Source organism: Magnolia sinica, chromosome 1 (assembly GCF_029962835.1).
Source record: "Magnolia sinica isolate HGM2019 chromosome 1, MsV1, whole genome shotgun sequence".
NCBI lineage: Eukaryota > Viridiplantae > Streptophyta > Magnoliopsida > Magnoliales > Magnoliaceae > Magnolia > Magnolia sinica.
The window spans coordinates 46,427,190-46,445,408 of NC_080573.1; the positions used below are offsets into that span (position 1 = coordinate 46,427,190).

Genomic DNA, 18,219 nt, shown 5'->3' on the forward strand with positions numbered 1-18,219 from the left:
ATTAGGATGAGATATTCTCTGGCTAGGAATGATGTTCCAGTAACGCAGGTCAAACATCCTGTAGTTCTAGCATTCAAAACTGCCTCAAAGATTTTCAGAACTGCAGTTCAGTGACATTGAAAGAACAAGGATAAATAATACGTACTACTAATTTCTAACATATTTCAAACATCTAGAAATAGAAAAACATATCTTAAATATCAAACTAAGGCTACTTTATTTCCCAGGGTCATACGCTACTAATATTTGTGATAAACAGCACCAAGGGAACACATTCTCAAATAGCCAAGCCAACAACTAGGACCCCTGCTGATCTCAAGAATCTGCTGTTAAGCTCACTTTGAAACACCATGAAAACACCTTGAAATGCCATGCAAAGTATGATCCAGATAATAGAAAACACCTTGAGAAACCATGAGAAGTATGAGCCCACATAACAATTAATCTCTTGAAATGAATCTCCAAAATCCTCAACGAATGATCCACATGGTAGCAAGGGCATTCCATGCCAAAGATGTAGGGATCCCAAATGAATGAGATTCAATCCCCTTACAACCATCAAATCTAACTAAAACTTGAAGAAGACTGAACATCAGGAGCTCTGGCTGGAGAATGGCAATCACAACATAAACAAATCCCAACCAAGGTTCCAGTGGTCATGGTTCAAGCATGTCCAAAACTAACCTTGAACTTGCCCTTGAATCCCAATCAATTTTACAAATGAAATGAAACAAAGTGAAACCGGTACAAGTAACGATATCTTTCTTACAACACAAGGTCTATAAGATTGCTTCAAACCAAGTGAAGAAGGTAAAAGTAATCTCTTCTTTTTTTGGAACAAAAGGTCTATAAGACTGCTTTCTCTCATGTTGGCAAACCAAAATTTGAATATACTCCAACAAAAGATTGAAAAGAACCATCATTTGATCTCTTAAAGTTGAAAAGTAAATTCATCACTTAATTCCTACAAAGAAAATAAATAAATAAAACAATTGGCCTGTTGTAAAAGATTCTTAAAGCCCACCAATATAAAAACATAAAATGGAAGCCAAATAAAATTTAAAATATGAGAACACACAAAGTGAACCCACACTATTTTGCCTAACATTCAACCAATTATAAATCATAGGATTTTGACAACTATGATGACAAGAGCCAATTTCGTACAAAACTCCACACTCCATATAAACACAACAATATTAGGAGTCCATAGTTGCAAGGAGTTGAGGACCTTGTGGCAGCACATATTCTTAAGCCAAGTCGGCTTATTCTTAAAAGTATGGTAGTTGGCTGCCCACCTGACATCATCCCTTTTCCTGCACCCAGGCAGGGACCAGATGGTAGCAAGTGCTACAAAGTGGAGTTTGGTCTTTAGGATGAAGCGCAATGACCAATAAAAAAAAAAAAAACAAATGACTGAAAGCCATAAGATACACAATTGACATAATACTGAAAATAAACAATCTCCAAGTTAAATTATATCATCAAACAGGTTACAATCATTAGATTACAAATGTGATAGTTGTAAACGCCTCTGGTTTGGATTATTGCAAGTACCTTCCCTACGTTAGAGAAGTGTACCAAATGACGAAAATACCCTCATAAGAGGAGTTCATTTTTGCTTGTGCTTGGGGCCCACTGTTCTGTATGAATGGCATCCAACCCGTCCGTCATGGTCCCTCCATAATATCTGGGCCAAAAGGATTAGGCCAATCCAATCATCAAATGGGCCACAGCCTAGAAAACAATGGAGAAACCCAAAAACCTCGAAATTCATTTGGTGGGCCACCTGATGATTGGATCAACCTGATTTTCAGCACGTTCCATTTTTATGGAGTGACCCTGCTGAATGGGTTGGATGACATATATGCACTCAGGTAGGCCCACGAATCTACAACTGATCGAGTGTGAGATAGGGGTAAAATGGTCAATTGGTCAAAGATAACAGTGTTAATAGATGGTGTGGTGAAATCTGCAACGAATCTGTCAAACAGAGGGGAGATACCTACAATAATCCAAACAAGAGGGGAGGTATTTACAATTGTCTGTAAGAAGCGAGAGGTGCAGCTTCCATACAGATGCATTCTGCAACACAAGGAAGAGTCAGTGAATCATTTGTTTCTTCATAATCAAGTGGCCAAAGCCATTTGGATGGATGTGATTTCTAAGTTTGGATTGAGTTTGGTCATCCCAATCAGTTTTGAGGAACATCATTGGGCGGTCGGCATCTGCGTGGAGCCCAGTTGGTTCTATGCTTGGGAAATTGATTGGTCATGTGACATTATAGGTTACTTGGGTGGAATCGAACTCTCGCATTTCTTAAGGGTGATCTGCTTCCAGGTGCTCCATTGTCAAGCATATTTTCAGATTGTCAGCCTTCTGATTGAGAAGGGATGCAAACATCAGGTGCATTCCTTCCCATGCTATGGAATCGAATTAGGAGGAGGCCCTTTGGAATCTTCAAGTCCTAAGATTGCTGCTATTTGGAAGCCCCCTCCCTCTCTTCTTGTTGAAGTCAACTTTGATGAGTGCTATTTCAATAACCTGGGGTTGGCACTGACGGATTTTGGTGGAAGCAGTGTTCAAAGTATCAATATTGCTACAAGTTTTGCTAGCCAAGGATACGGAAACAATATCGATATCGCCGATAATATTGATGATAACTGGAAATGTGGGGAAACATAGGGAAAACGGTGGAATTTTCAGCGAAACTTCAAGAGATGTTAAAATGTACATATATTTGCATATTTAGAAATTTAAAAAATAAATAAATAAATATGCAAAAAGAATGCATATATAACAAGTTTCCATTTAATGGGGCCTTAAAAGCATGTGTTGTTGTAAGAAATCGGTCCAACCATCCCATCCAGCCAATTTAACCATCCGACCTTCCATCCAAACATCCATCGATATTGCAAAATATCAACAACACATGATATTTCACCAAGAAATCATCAACAATTGGAAAGGAAACAAAAGATTGTGGTCTCAATATCACGCATGTTGCGATATCAACAATATCGAGATATTACCAATATTATCAATGACAAATTGAACACCACATACAACCATGTGCCCATGAAAAATAAAAAAAATGAAATAAATTTTTTTCTAATAAACAAAATTTTGATGATATCAATACATTGGCGATATTATTGAAATATCGTCGATACACTTATGATACAAGTATTATATGAATTTACATAGTTGAAAATACCGGCGATACATTGGCGATATTGCTGCATTGGCAATACAAGTGACACCTAGAATTTACATAGTTAAAAATATTGGTAATTACATTAGCGATATTAATACACTGGCGATACTTAGCAATACATTGCTAATACCTGAAATTTCTGATACTACCAGCGTTATCGGTATCGCTACCAGTGCTATTGGCATCGTTGAACTAGAGATAAAGATAATATCGGAGATATTTCGATAATATCAAAGATAATTAGAACACTGGGTGGAAATACTCCCATTCATTGAGTTTTCTGGCCCATTAGCATTCCTCGCTCCCATTTTGCTTGAGGCTCAGCTTTTACTCCAAGCGATCAAGATCCCCAAAATTCAATCTGTTTCCTAGTGTTCCTAGAAGGTGACCCCACAGATTGGTAGGGTTCACTCTGGCGTCTGCCCTTGGAGAGTTGTTAATCTTGTGGATAAGGCTTGTAAATCATGTAGCATCGGCCGGTGGAGTTTAGAAGTATGCCACATGAAGCCAACGATGTAACACATTTTCTACCAAAAGCAGAGGACCTTAGAGCTGATTTTCTAGTGGAAGATCAAAAGATCTGGTTGATTGTTCTTCTTTTTTTTGTCAGTCCATGCCACGGCTGTTTTGTTTGTCGTCTTTCTTCCGCGGTCTTTGTTTAGTGCCAGCTTGCTGTTGTTTTTGTTTTCTTTTGGGCCTCTTGGTAGGCACCTCCAGTCAGTGTTTTTTTTTCCCTGAAAGTGTCAGTGGTTGTTTTTGTTTTGGTTTCCTTATAGAAAAATTACTTTTAATCTTCAAAAAAGGTGTTTACAATTTTGAAGCAAGGGGTGGTGTTTACAATTTTCCCTTACAATATCGACCAATGAACATGTCATAATCCTTTAGATAACAAATACCATGAAAATGCAATAATTTTATGCAACTTCAAAGCTCACCTCTTCTCTATCCCCGAGGGAAGAAAACCGATACTCATCATCTTCAAAGCCAACTAATGCAGCATCATCTTGATCATCTTCCAATCCCCCCAGCTCAACTTCCTCCAAAACATCCTTACCAAAGAATGCATATTGTGATGCGTCAAAGCGAGTATTATCTGAATGACAATGAAAACGAAAGTTAAAAACTGCAATACAGGGCAACGGTCTTCCATATTTTATGTATACATCTATTTACCAAAAGAAGGTAAATAGTAATGCAATAGGAATGTAAGGAACAAGAATAAAACAGAAGTAAATATAAAATCAGTGGAGGGACAGACGACACTCTAAAATCAGAATTATAAGCAAACTTTCATTGAAATTTCAGAGTCGAAAATGAAGCATTGTTCATGCTGCACTCTAAAATCAGAACTATAAGCAAACTTCCATTGAAATTTCGGAGAAAAAAATGAATCAATGTTCACACTTAACTCCTAACAAAACAACCACAAAAAGCAAATAAACAGCATTACAAGAGATAATATGGAGACATAAAGAACTCCATATTCATTTCTATATATAGTGGGTTTTTTTTTTTTTAATAGCAAAATAAAGTCAGAAAAATCGATGATTAGCATGCAGGGTCAAGCAATTGCTTGCCATGCTAAATAGAAGAATTGAATTATCAAGCATCAGGGTAAGTTCAACACAATTAATTCATGCAGGTCAAATTAAAGCATCATTCTTGGGTGTAAAAAATCTCTTCCTAGATCAAATATGTAAAAGAATACACTGCAAAGGTAGTTCTGTGTGCATTTACCTAATGCGAAGGACATCAACGTACATAGTAGTTAAGATAATTCATGCAGACGTCTGAACCTACATCTATCACGTAGGCTAAAATTACATGGAATTTTACTAGGCATACCCAAGTTTTGGCAACAGTCCAACAGTTTGACCAGTCACCTTGGCATTTCATTAATGCCTAGGAGACTCCCTGCAACCTGAGGCAAAATCACATCCCTACCCTCTATATAACTCATTTATCCATTTTACAAAGGAGAGATAAATCAGGGTTTCTTTCATCACCTCCTAAATGCTCCAAAAGGCCATCCCTTTTTGCTTTTACAAATCGAACTGTAATGTCAGGAAGCTTAAAAGTTAGAACGGTCCTCCTGCTGAAACAAGTTGAGGAGCTAGAATCTGTTTTCTTTTCTTCTTTTTTTCTTTCTTTCTTTTTTAACGAGTACATTTCAGTTGTTGTGCAAAAATCTGAAATTACCGACCAATTTATAGATCAAGCTCCTCAAAGATGTCACAAAAAGTGTCATGTTATCATAATATTTACAAATTTGAATTGGAGGATCCAAATCGTATTGTCCTGTACATGATCTGAATCGCAAATCAGCACGAATCGTACTTGGATCATATGAATCCATACAAATCATATGATTCGTCATCGTCATCATGTAAGCCTTATCCCAATTAATTAGGGTCGCTACAAACCAGATGAATTCATGCATAAATAAGGCATCCGAAAATCACTAAAATTTGACTTTTAGATTCTTTTTTTTTTCCTTTTGCTTTCTAAAACACATTTAGGGCCCACCTCTATTAAACTATGGCTTTAGTTTTCACTTCTACGCTGTTTGAGAGAGAAAAAAGACAGAGGACTAGAGGTTTTTTATTTCCCAAAAACCTACAGAGAATAAATCCCTGTACCTTTCTCATATTTAATTGGTTTCCGACGGCGTTTCTTTACATCCGCTTCCACGTCAAAAAGGCACAAAAGCATATATAAAATTTTGCAAATCTTTTTGTTTATCTTTATTTGAGTTGCAAGTTTTCTTTTTTCCTTTTTTATTAAAACCCCTTAAAACTTTCTCTTTTTTGTGTTTTAAATTTTTAGCCATTCTTTTGAGTCTGGGTTTGGTACTTGCAAGATCCTTCCAACTAGGAGTCACTCCAATCAGACATGATATCGTTCTTTTAGCCATTCTTTTGAGTCTGGGTTTGGTACTTGCAAGATCCTACTAACTAGGAGTCGCTCCAATCATACATGATATCATCCTTTTAGCCATTCTTTTGAGTCCAGGTTTGGTACTTGCAAGATCCTTCTAACTAGGAGCCGCTCCAATCATACATGATATCAGTGAGGGGGAAGAAAGACATCATGTATTGAGATTGAATAGGTTCCAATCATGAATGATATCGGTGAAGGGGGAAATGAAGAACAGCGTGGGGGTAAAAGAAAAGAGTTAATGAATGATTTTCTAAGGAAATGGAGGAAGAGGACAGTAATCCACCCCAAATCAAATTTTGAAGTAGAATAGAGAAAATGTATGTCTTTCAATGTCTAGATTTCTATATGAGAGTGTGCTTCTGTTCAATCTTGTTAAAGTACATCTTCCTTTCTTATGATGGAAGTGGCAGCATCTTTCGAATCCGGTTTGAAGCTTCAAGATATCATGAACTAAATAAATACATAAAAGCGGAAATGGACAACATTGAGAGGAGCTGAGACATAAAAAGGCATGGGTGATGAATGAAGATTTGACTATGTCCAACAGATGAACCAACAGAGTAAATAGGTCGATTCTTAAGTTTTTGGTGAAGTCCTGACATAATCTTTGGCTCTCATTTGAGAGCTAACCAAATAGACTTTCAAACAAGACCAATCTCATGTCATTCTAGCATACTTTGATACTAGAAAAGTAGCCAAACATAAGTCACAAAATACTAACAGGAAAACTTGTTCAACAAATCATTGACCAACTCTAACTCGAATAAATAATTATATAATACCACATGGAACCGGTGGTCCCACAGTCCAATCCAACCACTCAGTCCAAATTTCTGATCTGGACCCTTGATGCCATCCCGATCTTCCATCAGATTCATCACAACAGAAAGTGGCCCAGCTACTAAATCTAGACAGTTGGATGGACCAGATCTTCAATATGAATAGTTGGATGAACAAGATCTTTAATTATAGACCACGGAATAGGGAAACTTGTTCAACAAGTTATAGATTAACTCGTAACTCTGAGAAGTAATGAAATACTAGATCCCATGAGTTTAAGGCCCCACAAAATGGACCTCTGATGTGGCCCCAACTTCCATCAGATCAATCTGATAAAAAGAAGTCCAGATAATCAATCTGGACAATTGAACGACCCAATCTTCAATATGGATGGTTGAATGGACCATATCCTCAATCCAACAGTTGAATTTGCCATATATTTATTTAGGAATTGATGGGACAGATCTACCATCTGATGGCCTAATCTTTGATCAGTCATCTTGTGGGGTCCAATGGGCCCATCTAATTGATGTGTGACCTTGCATTGCTCTTCTTTTTTTGAAAGATAACAAATTAATGCATCGTTCTTCAATCCTTGAATTCTTGAATTTGATTGTATACCTTTGTATGTATAATTTTACCATGTATAAATTAAAATAGATATCAAAACATAAATCGTGAAGGAACCAAAATTATAAAAGATGCTAATGTTTGGATGAAACAACAACTTTTCCCAAGCCTTGTTCCTTGGGTGATCACCAGTGTTTTAAATAGAAAATAGCATGTAACGTGGCGTTCACCCCTCTAAAACATGAGACGTAAGCTACATAGCATGTAGCATAAGCTACAATCTACTTCTAGATTTTTAATCCAAGTTGCATTTGGTTGCACCAATTTGATAATATTCTACACCAACTTAAACTGATTAATAATGAAATTTAACAAAATTTCAAGATTTTTAGTGCAACCAAACGCAGCCTATGTAATAGAAAAGGGCAATGATTAACTATAAAGGTAAAGAAAGAGCGACGAAACTGGGTTAATATTATTACTTATATTATTTTACTAATAGCATTGAAAAGATTAACTAATTTTTATTCAAAATAGAAAAATGTAATAAATTATTGAAAACATTTCAATTAATGTTGTAGTGAAAAATAATTTGTAATGCGAGCTACATTGCGTATAGCGTTGTCTATGCATGCAGTGTGTAACGTATGCAAATTAATCATGCAGCGTTACATAGCGTTAAGGCTAAACTACACTACATAGTGTAAACTACACGCTACATAGCATAGCTATTTAAAACGCTGCCTAGGACTATGAAGTACCTTTGCAATCTACATTCTCAAGTTCAAGGATAAGCTCAAGCTAGAGTATGATCAAAACAATATACTAGGTATGATGGGACTTAGTTATTTTAGCGTAGCTATTTAAAACACTTCCTAGGACTATGAAGTCCCTCTGCAATCTACATTCTCAAGTTCAAAGATAAGCTCAAGCTAGAGTATGATCAAAACAATATACTAGGTATGATGGGAATTAGTAAGTTATTTTAAGTGATCCAAACGCATCAAGATTATTCAGGCCCTATCTACCAAAGCTCTTGAGAATGAAGTGGAATGGAAACAAAAATCCCGGGTCAGATGGATTAAGGAGGGGGATAGCAATACAAAATATTTCCGGGCTTTTGCCAGTATGAACGCCAAGAGGAATAGAATTAATAGTATTGTGGTTGATGGCAGTCAGATTGAAGACGGTGCAAATTGCTAAAGAGGTGATCCGCCATTTCAAAGCTCAGTTCCAAGGTGAGAGTTGGGGCAAACCAAGGTTGGACAATCTTCAAATGCCGAGTCTATCAATAGACGAGTCCAACAGTCTAGAATCACCTTTCAGCGTGGAGGAAGTGTGGAGGGTTGTGGCCTTGCTCGGTGGGGATGAGGCCCCGGGCCCAGATGGGTTCCCCATCTATGTCTTTCAAATCTACTGGAACGTCACTAAGGAAGATCTGATGGCGTTTTTTATGGAATTTCATGATAGAGGCAGACTGTCTAAGGGGCTGGGGGCATCTTTCAGAGCGCGTTCATACCAGGAAGGCAGATTGTGGATTGTACCCTCATTGCAAATGAATGTCTGGACTCCGCTCACAAATCCAGCTTCAAAGTTTTAACCTGCAAGTTAGATATTGAGAAGGCCTACGACCACCTCGACTGGGATTTTCTGCGGTACATGCTTAGGAGGATGGGCTTCGGTACAAAATGGAGACAATGGATGGGGGAATGTATCAGTTCAGCTCACTTTTCCATTCTTTTTAACGAATCCCCCAAAGGGTTCTTTAAAAGCTCTCGTGGCCTATTCAGGGTGACCCGTTGTCCCCCTCTCTACCCTCATTATTGGTGAGGCCCTTTCCAGAATGTTGCAAAAAGGTGAAGTGGAAAGTCTCTTTAGTGGAGTCAGCATGAAAGGAATGCCCAATTCAATCTCTCAAATACAATATGTGGACAACACACTCATTTTCTGCAAGGCAAATCTAGCACTGGTGGATAATCTGCATTCCGCTATCCGCTGTTTCGAGGTAGTGTCGGGTCTGAAAGTGAATCTGGCCAAGTCAAAATTATTCGGCATCAACATGGAGTACAGGGAGGTATCGGAAAACGCTCAGAAGATGGGCTGTGCAACGGCCACGTTCCCTTCTTCCTTTGTTGGTCTTCCATTATGTATTGGGGTGCCCCCAAAAGCTGCGTGGGATAAGGTGATTAATCGAGTCGAATCCTATCTCACCAAATGGAAATGTCGATATCTCTCGAGAGGCGGTCGACTTACCCTCATAAAAGCGGCCCTTTCAAATCTGTCTGTGCACCTCATGTCCCTTTTCAGATGCCCGGTTAGCATTCTGAAGATGATCGATAAGCTGAGGAGGGAGTTCTTTTGGAACGGCAAGACAGACACAAGAAAATTCCATCTTGTCAAGTGGAAACAGGTGTGTCGCAGCTTTAAAGAAGGGGTGGTAGTATAAAGGATCTCAAGGTGATGAATAGTGCTCTCCTGGGAAAGTGGATCTGGAGAATTGGGACTGAAAATGACAGCTTATGGAATCAGATGATCAAATATAAGTACGGTAGTTCCATAAGGGGCTGGTGGTCCAAGCCCTCTACTACATATAGGGCCTCTGCAATTTGGAGGGGAATTTTGTCAATGCAAAATCAGGTGCTTAAGGGGGTTATTTTTACTCCAGGGAAGGGGATCGTGTTCGATTCTGGGAAGACACCTGGTTGGGCGATGTTCCTCTGAAAGAAGCATTTCCAAACATCTTCCAGCTAGCCCCAAGCAAAGAAATCATGATTAACATGTGTTGTTGTTTCTAGCGGAATGATATCTGGAATGTGGTCTGTAGAAGACATTTGCAGGACCGGGAGGCCTCCGAATATGTCGAGCTTCTTCAAAGACTGCATAGCATCAATATGGATCCTCTTTCTGTTGATCGCATCATGTGGAGGTGGAAAATAAACAACAAAAAAAAAAAAATTTGAGCTTCGTAGCCGCATAGATGTGAAAAGGGGGAAGTTGCTTTTCTCCTTCGTTTGAGCTCCAATGATCTTTAAAATGCAGTAAATGGACCTTCTTTGAGGGTTGATTGATCGGCCAAAATCTCTCCTTCAATGGCTTTGTGGATTGAGAGTATGGAAGAGAGTATTTGGGGTGGAGGGGTGCTTGCGTCAACTTAGGGTTTCAAAAGAGGGGTTTTCGAAAACCCTCTTTCAAAAGCCTTTTGTTTTAAGTTATATTGAAGTGTGAGTTTAGCATCATTTAAGATAAGAATGGGTCACCACTATTTTACATAAAAATTGAACTTACCGGTAAAGAAAACTAATATATATATATATGGGGATTTACACTATTTACATATGCTATGCAGCGTTGTATGCTTGCAGCTACGCTACAGCGCTATTCGAAACACTAGTACAAACCTCCAACTTTCAGCCTAGCAAGCAAGAATCCAAAAAACAACCATTGGTATAGAAGCTCAAGCACCTGCTGGCTGTGCTAAATAGAAGAATTCAAACAAAAAATAATCTTGATAGGTCGCATCAATCATGTTCAAAAAGTGAATCAAACATAATCCCACCTCAATTTCCATTTAATTTATTTATAATCAAACTAAGATGGTTGCAATAGTCATTTGGGCATAACTACATCGATCGAGACATTCACAAACGGTTACGTAACTGCCATTACATAACGGTGGGAACCATTATGCGTTATAGGGCCGTAACGACCATTATAGAAAAAATGGCCCATCCGTAATGACCCTTTATGGGGTCGATACAGTTTTTTTTTTTTTTCCTTTTTAAATGGCCATAAAGGCCATTAGTGCCCATATCGTAACAGTAATGATGGTGGCCATTACAGCCATCATTACTGTTATTGAATACCTTGACATCAATTCAACACAATATAAGGCATAAGCCTGCAACACAATATAAGGCGCAAGCCTGCAACACAAAACCCCAAACATGATGTTGACACAGAATTCCAAATGCTATTTAACCACAATACATATCGCAATCAAACATCAGGACCCGTCATGGATGTCCAAACATGGTGAATTAACTGAATTGCTTCATCGCACGGCATAAAAAAGCCAAAAAGCTTCCATGCCACTTGCTTTCTCGTGTCTAATCAGCCCTAATCAATGAAACTGACAACCAAATTTGCAATTCATTTCTCAATCAACATCAGACTCCCAACCCCAAAATCTCAATCTTCAGTTCACACAGAATTTGTCTAACTAATAAATGGTTTACAGCATCAAGCTCCCGATCATCTATCAAAAGAATGCGATCATATAGCAGACAAATGTAATTTCAAATTCGACCTTCCTTGTCTGAGAAAGATTTTTGGTTCCCTCATCTTATTGTACATAGACCGAGTCCCCATTTTTGGCAATCTAACAGAAACTTTCTACGACAAGCAAACAAGAGCTAGACAACACAATAAACAACTGGATTTATATAGTCTTAACTTAAGAACGCAGTGACTGGATGAGGCTAACAGGAATATAGGCTTTGCTCTTAAAAAAGTTGTTGCATGTTTACCCAATGGTCTCCGATCTCATCTATATTCCAAAGGATGAAGACATTATACGGTTATATCGACCAAATACTTGAGTCCGAAACAAAATTAAAAACCTGTTCTCACAGAATTTCTCAAATAATACACAGGTTTAGAACAACGGTAATGCAATCAGATAACAGAATTCTAATATTCTACTCTCCCTTTACCTCAAGCAAACACTAAAATTCCAAACAGAACCGAAAATCCATTACCACAGATTTTCTTCAGTCAAGAAATGGTCGGACAAAAGATCAACAGTTTCCACTTTTTAGATTCATATTATCAGACCCTAAAATCCCACCAAAATGTAATCTACAGAATTCCCAATCAAATAGTAAAAAATTTATAATTTAAAAATAAAAAATAAAAAAATCCAAACGAACCCAAGCCACATCCGCCTAAAACCCAGATCTAGAAATCGGAAATTTTCCAAATTTCATCAGAATTCGAGCAAAATTTCCCAACAAAACGATGCAAAGATCAAGAAAAGAGAATCTGAGCAAACCTGAGGACCCGTCGCCGAATTCCCGGAAATTGTTAGGGTTAGGGTTCCCATCAATCCCATCCCCACCGTCAAATCCTTCCATCTCTCTCTCTCCCGCTCTTCCGTCTCTTTATCCGCTAAAACCCTAAGAATCTGGAACCTGAAAATCTGAAACCTACCCTATATAGAGAGAACGAGAGAGCGGAAAGAAGTAAAACCGTAATTTTGGTGCGATTCTGGGGTATTTCTTTCTTCTCATGATAATAAGGAGAAGATGAGGTGGGTGTGAGAGAGAGCGCGCGCGCGCGTGAGAGAGAGAGACTTTGGATCTCTCCGAGATTGATGCAGAAGAGAGCCCTAAGATGAGGAGGAATATATCTGAGAAACGATCATGTACAGCAACTGTTGTTAACTTTCACATACAGCCATTTCTTTTCCGCCAAGCTGCCACGTTTCAGCATATCTTATTCGCGTAAAACGTGGGCCCCAACATGATGATGACCTGTTATGAAAATCAGACCGACCAAATTATTGATTGGGCCTCACCAATACTCTGAGCTGTAACGTCAGCTGTCCAATGGTTTTGACGTTATGTCCGTCCCGCTCTCGACGAGTGTACCGGCATGATTTTTCATACCAGGTGATCATCATGGAGTGGCCCACCTTTTTCTACTGTTTGCATATTCCACGCATGTGACACGTTTCTAGGAATGGCCATGTTGAAAGCTCACGTAGAGCCGGTGCACGACAGAGGGAAAGGAATGACGAACACGCGGATTGCTCGGTGACCTCAGTACTGCCCAGCTACTTGGTGAAAGGACTCTCTAGGGCTCACAGTAGAGTACTTATTTTATCCACGCCGCCCATTCATTTTTTTCAGATCATTTAAGTTTCAAGGTTCAAAATTCGAGCATATCTGACGTTCAATTGGACCACACCACGGGAAAAGTGGGGATTGAATACCTGCCGTTGAAAACTTCTTCGGAGCCAAAGAAGTTTTGGATCAAGCTGATATTTTGTTTTTTTCATTCATCCATGTTTGACTGATCTTATGAGCAGGTTGCATGATGTGAAAATCATTATCCTCACTTTTCTCTATGATGTGGTCCACTTGAGATTTGGATTGGCTTCAATGTTGGTCTCATTCTCTAACAAGAGCTGAAAAACGGATAGACTGCGGGAATAAAAGTACATACGTTACGGTGGGCCCACAGAGTCCTAACATAACGTAGCTACGTGGTATTGGGATCGCCACGCAATCTGCGTCCGAGGAGAGACGCAAAATGTACCTCCTCGTCTGTGACAGAGGAGGATGACCGCTTCGCACGTGCGAACGTAGCACGTGCGCAAGAAGAGGACAACTAGGCTGGCACGATGTGCCTAAATATCAAACGAATCGGGCCATATTGGGTTACCTAGCATTGGAAAAATAGACGGTTGGAATAGTATGACCAACGGTTAAGAATCAAAGTACAATTGCGGCCTATATTAGGAGTATATTAACCACATATTTTATATACAGAATTCTCTAAATACGATCTACCCGATAAATGGTCCAGATTCTATACACGTATGCCTTTGGCTAATCTGTAGCGACGCCCGTCCTTCCATCTTACACGAGGGAGTGCACGAGATTACGAGTGAGAGATGGATTCTTGATGGGAGCAGTTGAGTTTTTTTATGTTGGTTTTATTTTTATAGAAATTTTTTGGGAATGATACTGTGCTGTGCACTGTAACCCAACTCCAGTTCTGTATTTGGCGCTCTTTACATTCACTTGGCATCTACTTCCAATCTGAACCGTTGAAATAGGTAATACACTGTGGATTCGTCACATTTACACGATTCTGACCTTTGATTGGTTTGTACCATTTTCGGAAGATGGATCTTTTATTATTGTCCACCAGTCGGCCATGAGGATCATTCTTCCAATGTATGCTTTGTGTTACAGTCCATCTACTATGGGTCCCACCTTTTTAACAGTTCAGATTTGAGGTAGATCCATGTGTACAATACATAAGCCTCACTGCCACATTTAGTTGTGGAATATACTCAGCACCTTATCACTCCCATTTTACTTTTTTTTGCCGCCCATTATTCTCGCAGTCAATACGTTGCCAATCTTACTTACAAAACTTACTCGCGGCAAACGGTCGAACAAATCACAGGCGTGCAAGACCTGAGGTGCCCTTCAGAAGGGACCCACCGTGGATATGACCTGATCTGGAAATTAGAACGGTTGGATGATCATCTCCAGTATATTTTAAAAACAAAAACGGCTGAAAAAGGTATCTGTCTGAAATTCACTAGTTAGGATTGTCACAACAATCTGAGGTTTACATTTATCTATTCCTACAGCGGGCCTCACCTAATGAGAGGGTCTGATCTCTTAGTAAGTTCACGAGTACGCAGTAAGTGAAGGTGTGTCCGAGTAAGTGTGCGAGTGAGATTAGCCTTTTTACGAATCAAACACAAGCAAGGTGTAAAGAAACACGTAGAAGTGAAGAACACCTTAACTACTCGCAAAATATACTGGCAGATCCACGTGATTTGGGACGTGAATTGCTCGTGCCCCCGGCCACATGAAGCTACTATGCTCGGAAGCTAGGTTGGGCTCACAGAGATGTCTGTGACAAATCCACTCCGTCCATCAGTTTCTCGAGATCATACTATAACAGGATTCCAAAAACCATTCAGATTCAAAACTCAAGTGGGCCACACCATTTGAAAAAGTGACAATATAAACGTTCACAGTTGAAAATTTCCTGGTGCCGACCATGATCTTTATATGCCATGTCAAACTGCTCTTACCACCACTCAGATAAACTGTTGGCACAAATATCATCCTGATAATTAAAAAACAGCCAAAATTTTTCCAATGGTGGCCATTCAATCCATGCTGTTCGTGTGATGTGGCCCATATGAGATTTTGATCCATATGATTTTTGAGTTGCTATCTTATTGTGATCTTTAGAAATTGATGGATGGAGTGGATTTAGGACGGGAGCACAGGAACTTTATGTGGGTTTGTGGTGGATGCAATTCGAATTATACACGCATGGGAAAAGAAAGGGGAGAAGGTATACGTTCAAAAGTCACATCGGCCCCCCCTGACAAGAGGATATTACTCATTTCTAAGCTACAGGCATTTTTTCTGGTTGGACCCAGCTGATGGACGATCTAGATTATGCCCTTGAGCGTGTTGGGCGAAAAGAGAGGAGCTGAGGGAATCAAGGCCGTAAGTCTGTGCAACTAGGGTACATGCTTCGCTTATCCGAAAGGATGACTTGCTGTGCAGCGTCCAGGTATGGACCATACCCTGAAGATTTCCTCCATGCGAATAGATGGTAAGGTTGCGTTGGTTGCACTAAATATCATCAAATTTCATTACATTTATTAAATATAATGAATTTTCTCCAATATTAGGTGCAACTCATGATATTTCGTGACTAATAAGTATGACTTATATCAAAATATTATGAAATTTTACAATATTGGGTGCAACCAAATGCACCCTAAAGATATAAATGCAGCTATAATATCCATTGAATGGGAATAAAAGGGCAAAGATTGGATGGTTGGATCTTTAAATGGAGGAGATTTTGGAACATCCTTCATCTATGGAGTGTTATTTATTATCAGAACTTGTATATTTTAGTCCATGTTCACGGATAAAAAATGCGTACCATACGAATTCAAAATGAGAATCACCTAACTGATCGTAAGACCGAGCACTTATCTTTGTGTCATTTGATCTTTGATTTTGTAGTGTGCCAAGCTTGAAGTTGATAGTTCATGATCACTTGATCCATGCGTCCAATGATCTTGATCTAACTTTGGATCACTTTCTTCCTATTTCTTTCTTATGTGCAAGTGCTATGGTTGGAGAGCACATGTTTTTTACCATATGAATAGGACTAAGGATTTTATATATATATTGTTGATGCAAAAAACCAGTACACCTCCTTCTGAGTTGTCACCTGCACAAGAAAGATAGAAAAGGGGACCCTGGCTAGAGCCGGGGAACCTCCGATGCTTAAGTCAGTGATTGGAGAAGAAGGAGGAGTTTTTGACGTATTTTTCTGCATACCTTTTAGCCTCATAGAATCTTGCTTTTATAGGAGTGAGAGGCCCTAGCATGAAGGGATTTTCTCCCTAATTTCTAGGAGATTTGATTTAGTTGCTATGTGTTTATAGATGCTTACCGATCCCAAGATTTTCAAGGTCAGGAATCATTTCACAAGATTTTCAGAACAGTATTCATGCTTACACCGTTTCTTCCTTGCTCGGCTCGGCCTTGACCAACTCTAGCAATAGATGAGTCTCGGCTGGCTACAAGGACATGACTTTTTATCCTCTATCAGATGAAACAGAGTCGCCACGTAACCGATACTCCTTATTCCGATAACCAATACAACCGTCTTAACATGAGTCGGTTTTATAATCGATCGGGCGATTTCTAGCCTTGGAACCTTAGTTGGTTTTGTAGACGTTGCTGGCTCGTTAACGTGTCTTATATATTTTGCCCATGGCTCTTAACTCTTTGAGTCTCAGTCAAAATTCATTTCCTGCAATCCGATCTAAGACTCTCCTTTAGGCTTTACTGTTGTTCCTCGGTCAAACCCGTTACCTCGGGTCTTCGGGTTGTGTCCGTAGAGTTGGTCCATTCCATAACCGGGTATCCGGACTTGTCATATTTTTACCCAACAGTAAGCCTCCTTACTCCTTGTGTCAATCATATCGACACTGAGGAGTAATGAGTCTTTGAAGTCGGTGTGCCATAAAGATTGAGGTTATAATGGAGCATTTAATGCTTCTTGTGTCATTCTTAACTGGCATCGGTTCGGTCCTCGAGGTCGCACGAGCCGACAGCCGTTAGAACGTTTCGTCTGCTTATGGGCATCGAACGCGTAGCGAGGGCGTTACTTGCGTCAGTTGGCGTGCGCCACGTGTCGGGCGGGGGAGTCGAAGCAGGCGTCGATTCGACTCCTCCTTAAATGTCGTTACCACGTGGCTCGGATATAAAAGGGGAGAGCGGGATTTGTTTCCCATTTTCGCGTGTGCTTTCCCTTTTTGTTTTCTCTTCTTCCTTTCTTCTTCTCACTGCATGTCTTCGCGTTTCGCCACTTCCTCCCTTATTTTCGTCATTCTTCTCCTTTTTACTTCCCCAACTGTGCGCTTTTTGCCTCTCCGGTGAGTTTTCTTTCCCTCCCTTTCCTTTTCGACTCTTTAATGATGACGCATTCTTCAAGTCCCCGTGAAGGGATTTCCGGTGATGAGGATGAATGGGACATCCCTGGAATGTCTCGGAATCGCCCTCATTGCTGGCGGAGATGGCGATTAGTGTCAATGAAGCTTTTCAGTTCTCTAAAAGAACGTCTGGAACTTCAGCGGAATGTCCTGCTTCGGCAGCTCCTTCCGGCGGAGGAGCGTCTCTGGCGACTGCCCCTGGGAGACCTAACCCTCGTTTTCCTGGGGATAACTTGGAAGAAGAAGATGAGGAGTTAGAAGAAACCACTGAATCGGTTCATCTTAGAAGGTTGGCTAGGGCCGTTGAGTCGGCAGACAAAGAAGGAGATGCTGTCGAGGGAGGAGAAGTTGGAGACGATCAAAGGGATTCGGTCCCTTCGAATTTAGACAGGATTCGAGTCGGGTATCATGTCCCCGACTCAGTTATTATTCT

The 18,219-nt window shown here is 39.7% G+C and overlaps 1 protein-coding gene across 2 annotated transcripts in view; it reads right to left on the reverse strand.

Moving 5' to 3' along the window:
* The window catches only part of LOC131248013 (protein PAT1 homolog 1-like), a 45,283-nt gene extending 32,311 nt beyond the window's left edge, over positions 1-12,972 (reverse strand). The window contains exons 1-3 of one of the 2 annotated variants that reach the window (XM_058248057.1): positions 12,558-12,972; positions 4,153-4,310; positions 2,040-2,085 (exon numbers count right to left, since the gene is read on the reverse strand). In XM_058248057.1, the coding sequence (XP_058104040.1) occupies positions 2,040-2,085; positions 4,153-4,193 (87 nt within the window). In that variant the 5' untranslated portion in view covers positions 4,194-4,310; positions 12,558-12,972. The remainder of the gene's footprint in view (positions 1-2,039; positions 2,086-4,152; positions 4,311-12,557) is intronic. The other variant, XM_058248048.1, reaches the window with a different exon arrangement.
* Between the last annotated feature and the right edge of the window lie 5,247 nt (positions 12,973-18,219).